This window comes from Nicotiana sylvestris, chromosome 4 (genome assembly GCF_000393655.2).
Source record: "Nicotiana sylvestris chromosome 4, ASM39365v2, whole genome shotgun sequence".
NCBI lineage: Eukaryota > Viridiplantae > Streptophyta > Magnoliopsida > Solanales > Solanaceae > Nicotiana > Nicotiana sylvestris.
Genome location: NC_091060.1, coordinates 162,205,394 through 162,212,949, shown reverse-complemented (window position 1 = coordinate 162,212,949; position 7,556 = coordinate 162,205,394). Strand labels below are relative to the sequence as shown.

Here is a 7,556-nt window from a genome sequence, read left to right as displayed (position 1 = left end):
TTTACTGTTTAAAGGATGGCATGGACCAGTTTCGTGATGGTATCCAGCAAACCTGCGAGGCTACGAATGTTAAAGTTGAAGATCTGAAGAAGGAGATCGAAAATTTGAACACTGAAATTACTGTTCTTCGAAGGGTGTTGGCTGCTCCAGGCCAAGGCAATGAAGAACGTTCAAAAGTTAAGATCCCTGACCCAAAAGCGTTTGGTGGAGCGCGCAGTGCTAAGGAATTGGAAAATTTTCTGTGGGATATGGAGCAATACTTTATTGCTGCCAAAGTTCCGGACGGAGAGAAAGTCACAATTACAAGCATGTACATAACGGGAGATGCTAAATTATGGTAGAGAACTCGCATGGCTGATGATGAAAGTGCGGACAGACCCAAGATATATACATGGTTAAAACTCCGAAAGGAAATGAAAGACCAGTTCTTGCCTAGCAACGCATCTTGGCTTGCTAGGGATCGCTTGAAACACTTGCGGCAAACAGGATCAATTCGTGACTATATTAAGGAATTTACTTCCTTAATGCTGGATATTCAGAATATGTCGTAGGATGATAAATTGCATAACTTTATTTCTGGAATGCAAGCATGGGCGCAGAACAAACTTAGGAGACAGAACGTGAAAGATCTCCCAAGTGCAATTGCTGCAGCGGATTCTTTGGTGGATTATCGCAGTACCCGCAGTCTTTCTGAAATTCCTTCTACTTCGAAACCTAAGAAAAGGGTGGAGACGAAAGGGGAATGGAGGAAGGAAGTTTGAAAAGAAGTTGTGGAAAAGGGCAAGGCTGTTGAAGGACCTGCTAGAAACAAAGGCATCGCAAACAAAAAGAGCGATTGTTGTTGGACGTGTGGAGGACCTCATCTTGCCAAAAACTGTCCGAATCGAGAAAGGGTCAATGCATTGCTTGCTACAGAAAATAATCGGGATGGAGAAGGTCAAGAAGTTGATGCTGCCTTAGTAAATCCTTTGCAATTGTTGAATGTTATCTCGTTGGTGAATGCCACAAGCAACGAGACTAATCCTCATTCCTTGTGATTCACACCGAATGAGAATTGGCGACAAAAGTGTGATATCTATGGTAGATACTGACGCTACTCACACCTTTGTTTCAGCCAATTAGGTGCATAAGTACGGATTGAAGGTGACTAAATGCCCCTCTTACATGAAGATTGTGAATGCCAAAGCACAAGCCATTGTGGGTATGACTTACGATGTTCTTATGTCTGTTGGGAACTGGAAAGGGAAAGTTAATCTGATGGTGATTCCTCTCGAAGAATTTGAGATGATCCTCGGGATTGACTTTATGCGGAAACATCGCTTTGTTCCAATGCCTCACTTGGACGGGGTGATGATCATGAATGAAATGTCTCCTGGTTTTGTGAAGGCTGTTCATCCTTATGGAAGAGAAGAAACTCAACGGAAGGCTTCATTAATTTCTGCCATGATGGTCGAAAAGGGTTGAAAAGGGGAGATGATACTTTCCTTGCTGCTATGGTTGAGGTGAAGCCAGATGTGAAGGTTGAAATGTCGGACTGCGTTGCTCAAATTTTGAGTGACTTTGCTGATGTGATGCCATCGGAGTTGCCTAAAATCTGCCACCACGGAGAAATATTGATCACAAGATAGAGTTGATGTCGGGTTCAATGCCTCCTGCTCAACCTCCTTATCGTATGGCGCAAAAAGAGTTAGCTGAATTGCGGAAACAATTGAACGAGTTACTTGATGCGGGACTGATTCAGCCATCAAAAGCTCCATTTGGTGCACCTGTTTTATTTCAAAAGAAACATGATGTGATGCTTAGGATGTGTGTTGATTATCGGGCATTGAACAAGGTGACTGTGAAGAACAAATATCCGGTTCCGTTGGTGCAAGACTTGATGGACAGATTGATCAAGGCTTGTTGGTTCACAAAGCTTGATTTACGGTTTGGTTATTGGAAGGTACGGATAGCTGAAGGTGATGAGTCTAAAACTACTTGTGTTACGAGGTATGGCTCATATGAATTCCTTGTTATGCCGTTCGGATTGACAAATGCCCCTGCTACGTTCTGCAACCTGATGAATGATGTGATGTATGAATACTTGGATGACTTTGTCGTTGTCTATTTAGACGACATTGTTATCTATAGTCGGACATTGGATGAACACATGTTTCACTTGATAAAGGTACTGTCTCGTTTGAGGGAGTACAAGTTGTATGTGAAGATGGAAAAATGCGAATTTGCTAAACAGGAGATCAAATTTCTTGGGCACTTGGTCAGCAAAAATCAAGTGCGAATGGACCCGAATAAGGTGCAGGTCATTGTGGAGTGGCAAACACCTAATTCTGTGAAAGAATTGAGATCTTTCCTCGGGTTGGCTAACTATTACAGGAAATTCATTGATGGTTACTCAAAGAAAGCTGCTCCTTTGACGGATTTGTTGAAGAAGAATGTTAGGTGGGATTGGTCAGAAAAATGCAGTGTTGCGTTTGATGTATTGAAAGAAGCCATTGCCTCAGAACCTATCTTGCGACTTGCTGATTTTGAGTTGCCCTTTGAAGTTCATACTGATGCATCCGACAAGGCTGTCGGAGGCGTGTTGGTTCAAGAAGGTCATACTGTGGCCTTTGAAAGTAGAAAGTTGAATGAAGCGGAGCAGAGATATTCGACTCATGAAAAGGAGATGGTTGATGTTGTTCATTGCTTGCAAATCTGGCGTGTTTACTTGCTGGGAACAAAATTTATCGTGAGGACGGACAATGTGGCTAATACTTTCTTCAAAACACAGAAAAAGTTGAGTCCAAAGCAAGCACGTTGGCAGGAATTTCTAGCAGAATATGATTTTGTGTGGGAGCATAAGCCAGGAAAGCACAACCAGGTTGCGGATGCATTAAGTCGAATGGAAGTCTTTGCTGCTGTTTATTACATTACATGACTTGAGTCTGATTTTCTTGATAAGATCAAGTCAGCTACTGTGAATGATCCATTGTACATAAAAACAATGAATCATGTGAAAGAAGGTACTGTGAGGAGGTACTGGATTGAGGACGATCTTCTCCATTTAAAGGGGGGAGAATCGTTGTACCACTTGGTGATGGGCTGCGTCGTGAATTACTACAGGAGACGCACGATACGCTTTGGGCTGGTCATCCAGGCATTGAGAGGATGATGGCGCTGTTGTCGCGATATTATTTCTGGCCAAATATGGAACAAGATATAGAAGCTTATGTGAAAGGTTGTCTTATATGTCAACTTGATAAAACCGAACGGAAGAAAGAGGCAGGTTTGTTGCAACCTCTGCCGATTCCTGAAGAAACATGGCAATCTGTTCCAATGGATTTTATCAGTGGATTCCCTAAAGTCAATGGGTTGGCTTCAGTTATGGTAGTGGTTGACAGATTCTCCAAATATGTTGTTTTTATTGCTGCTCCAACGGAATGTCCCTCTAAAGTCGCTGCAGAATTATTCTTCAAAAATGTGGTGAAGCATTTTGGGATGCTAGAGGATGTTGTTAGTGATAGGGATGCACGGTTCACAGGCAAATTATGGACTTACTTGTTCAATTTGCTGGGCACAAACTTGAAGTTTTCAACGGCGAACCATCCCCAAACTGATGGCCAAACCGAAAGAATCAACCACCTTCTAGAAGAGTACTTGAGGCATTTTGTGACTGCGAGTCAACAGAATTGGACTGATTTGTTAGACTGTGCACAATTCTCTAACAATTTGCACAAGTCTTCGGCTACAGAGAAGAGTCCATTTGAGATCGTTTTGGGTAAGCAGCCAAGGCTACCAACGAAGATGGTGCAACAGAAGGCTGGTGGGAAATGTCCAGCTGCATACTGTTATGGGTTTGATAGGCAAACTATGATGGATGAAGCAGCAGACAGTTTGAAAGTGACTCAGAAACGCATGAAAAAATATGCTGATCGGAATAGGCGTCCATTGGAGTTCAAAGTGGGCGACAAAGTGTTGTTGAAGCTTACTCCTCAAATCTGGAAGACGATTGATAGCAGGGTAAGGCATAGAGCATTGGTTTCAATATATGATGGTCCCTTTGAAGTTATTGAAAAGGTGGGTGAAGTTGCTTACCGTTTGAAGCTGCCGGAAAGAATGAAAATACACCTAACTTTCCATGTGAGTTATTTGAGGCCTTACGTGGAAGATCCTGAAGATCCAGATAGGCATAAAATCAAGAAAGCTCCTCCTGAAGTGCGCAATCAGATTGAGGACAAGATTGAATAGATTCTAGACCACCGGGTATTTGGGGTGCACAAAAAGAATAGGCGGACAAAATTTTTAATTCAATGGAAAGGCAAGCCCGAGGCTGATGCAACTTGGGAGAAGGGTAATTCATTATGTCAATTCCAAGATCAAATTGAGGACTATTTGAAATCAACCTCGACGAGGGCGTCGAGTTCAACAAGTGGGGGTGGTTTGTTAGCCCTTAATAATGAGACTTGACGACTGCTGGGCAGAATTCGTGTCAAGGGATTGTAGATTGCCCCTTGACATGGGTTTGTGGAAATATTGGCAAGAATGTGCAAAGCTGGGTGTGTGTCTAAGTTGCTGATGGACTTAGACAAGTCAGCTAGGCAAGGCACCTTGAGTGTTGGCAAGGCAGCCTTGGTTTGTGGGCATCGACAAAGGCAACGAAGGCGCATGGCACTTGACAAAGGCATGCGTGGATCAGCGGGACGACTAAGTTTGTGGCAAGGCGTGGCTATGAACTATGGGCGAGGCATGGTCCAAAATAGTGCAAGGCAGAAGTCTAAGTATGGGCAAAAGCTGGAAGACAAGTGTGCAAAAGCATGTCGGAAGAGGTGTGCAAGGCATGTGCTTTGAAAGTTAAAGACATGTGCAAAGCACATGTGCAGCTGACTCAAATACTAAAGACAAGTCCAATTTCGTGGGAAGAGTTTTAATTTGAATTCAAACAGATTGGTTATGCTTGTTTGTAGGAATGTCATATGCATGGCACATTGTTTTAACTGCCCCAACTGCCCCTTTGTAAAACTGCCATAGGCAGGCCCCTTTTTGTATGTGTATTTCGTTTTGGGAAGAAGGCAAGTAGCATATTGTGAGCCTTTCCTAACGTGAGTCCTTTTTGTATTCTGCGAGAATAATAAAGGTTGGGTGATTTTACCCGTAATACTGTGTGTTGTTAAGATTGGCTAAGTCTGAATAATTCTAAGTGTCAGGCTGTGTGTGTGCGAAAAAGTAAGGCTGAGTGGTTGTGTGATTGGCTACTGCCGTGCAGTGTCAATAGTGTGAAAAATTGGCCCTGTAACACCACCTACCCTAATCTTCGACCTCCACAACCTTCTATCCTCGATCATGTCCTCAGTGAGCTGAAGTAGCGCTATATCTTGCCTAATCACCTCTCCCCAGTACTTCTTCGGACGTCCTCTACCCCTTCTCAGACCAGCCACAACCAGCCTCTCATACCTCCTAACAGGGGCATCCGTACTCCTCCTCTGCACTGCCCGAACCATCTCAACCTCAACTCCTTCATCTTGTCCTCTACGGGAGCCACTCCCTCTTTGTCCCGAATAACTTCGTTCCTAATCTTATCTCTCCTGGTATGCCCACTCATCCATCTCAGCATCCTCATTTCTGCTACTTTCATCCTTCGAACATGGGAGTTCTTGACTGGCCAACACTCAGCCCCATACAACATAGTAGGTCTAACCACCACTCTGTAAAACTTACCCTTGAGTCTTGGTGGCACCTTCTTATCACACAAAATACCAGATGCGAGCCTCCATTTCATCCACCCCGTACCGATATGGTGGGAGACCTCATCATCAATCTCCCCGTTACCCTGGATTATAGACCCAAGATACTTGAAACTACCCCTCATCGGGATGACTTGGGTATCAAGCTTCACATCCACATCCGCTTCATGAGTCTCATCACTAAACTTACACTCCAAATATTCTGTTTTGGTCCTGCTCAACTTGAAACCCTTAGACTCTAGGGTCTGCCTCCAGACCTCTAGTCTCGCATTGACCCTGCTCCTCGTCTCATCAATCAGCACTATGTCATCGTCAAATAACATGCACCATGACACCTCCCCTTGAATGTGTCGCGTTAGCACATCTATCGCTAGAGCAAATAAGAACGGGCTGAGAGCTGATCCCTGGTGCAACCCCATCACTACCGGGAAGTGATCTGAGTCTCCTCCCATTGTCCTTACCCGAGTCTTAGCACCATCATACATGTCCTTGATTACCCTAGTGTAAGCTACCTAAACGTCGGTAACCTCCAAACATCTCCACAGAACCTCCCTCGGAACTTTATCGTACGCCTTTTCTAGGTCTATAAACACCATGTGTAAGTCTTTCTTTCTCTCCCTATACTTCTCTACCAATCTCCTCACCAGATGAATAGCTTCCGTAGTCGATCGCCCCGGCATAAATCCAAACTGATTCTCGGAAATAGACACACTCTTCCTCACCCTGACTTCCACCACCCTCTTCCAAATCTTCATAGTATGACTCAGCAACTTGATACCCCTATAGTTATTGCAGTTTTGGATGTCACCCTTGTTCTTGTACAAAGGAATCATCGTACTCCACCTCCATTCTTGGGGCATCTTCTTCGTCTTAAAAATAACATTAAACAACCCAGTAAGCCACTCCGCGCTTGTACGGCCCACACTTTTCCAGAATTCTACCGGGATCTCGTCTTGACCAGTCGCTCTTCCCGTGCTCATCTTACGCATCGCTCCCATAACCTCTTCGACTTTAATACGCCTACCATAGCCGAAATCACGCAGACTCTCGGAGTATATGATAAAATGAAATTCAACACTCATGTGATGTAATATAAAGCTTATAACCTTTTTATTTCTTCTTTTTCATTTGACTCATAATTGTGACAATTGTTTCTCATTTACTTTACGTACTACTATACGACTCAAATCTCCAACTTGTGATGGAATTAGAGCAATCTAATTTGCTAAGCAATAAACTATATAAATTGTTATCACTGAAAGAATAGTTTTGTTTTCTTCGTTCTTAGAATATAAACTATATAAATTTTTAACAATAAGAAAATAACTGTAAAAAATTATAGCCTAACCATGGTGGATGGGCGCTTCGGGTGTTCGGCCAAGAATTCATTGTCAAATCCTCAATTGAAATGCTAACGCCACCACATTGTGGTGACGGCTCCTGCGCTGCGTCTGCTAAAATATAGAGCAGTTAATTTATAATTAACCGGTGTGGTATATTTTTCAGCAATTTTTACTTTTTGGTAAACATTTAGCAGTGATTTTGATTTAATTCACTGTTTCCTTTATTCGCTGCATTGCACCAATTCCTTGAAATAATATATAGGACAATTCACCGTTTCCTTACGTATTTTCTTACACTTAAAATAATATGTCATTGGTTTGGTATCAAACAAAGTAAATTGAATCGATATCTAATCGAATTGAGAATACAGTTGTCACTTTCTCATTTTCTTTTATGTATATTATGTTTGCCATTACAGATACTTTTAATCACGTTAGGATGTTATTGAATGGATATTCCTAATTTTATTTAATAAAAGAACAATTAAACCCA

The 7,556-nt window shown here is 42.7% G+C and overlaps 1 protein-coding gene across 1 annotated transcript; it reads right to left on the bottom strand.

The window, feature by feature from the left end:
• Nucleotides 1–5,401: 5,401 nt before the first annotated feature.
• Nucleotides 5,402–6,172, bottom strand: LOC138890447 (uncharacterized). The gene has a single exon (XM_070173831.1). The coding sequence runs from the start codon at nucleotides 6,170–6,172 to the stop codon at nucleotides 5,402–5,404; it is 771 nt and encodes a 256-aa protein (XP_070029932.1).
• Nucleotides 6,173–7,556: the final 1,384 nt, after the last annotated feature.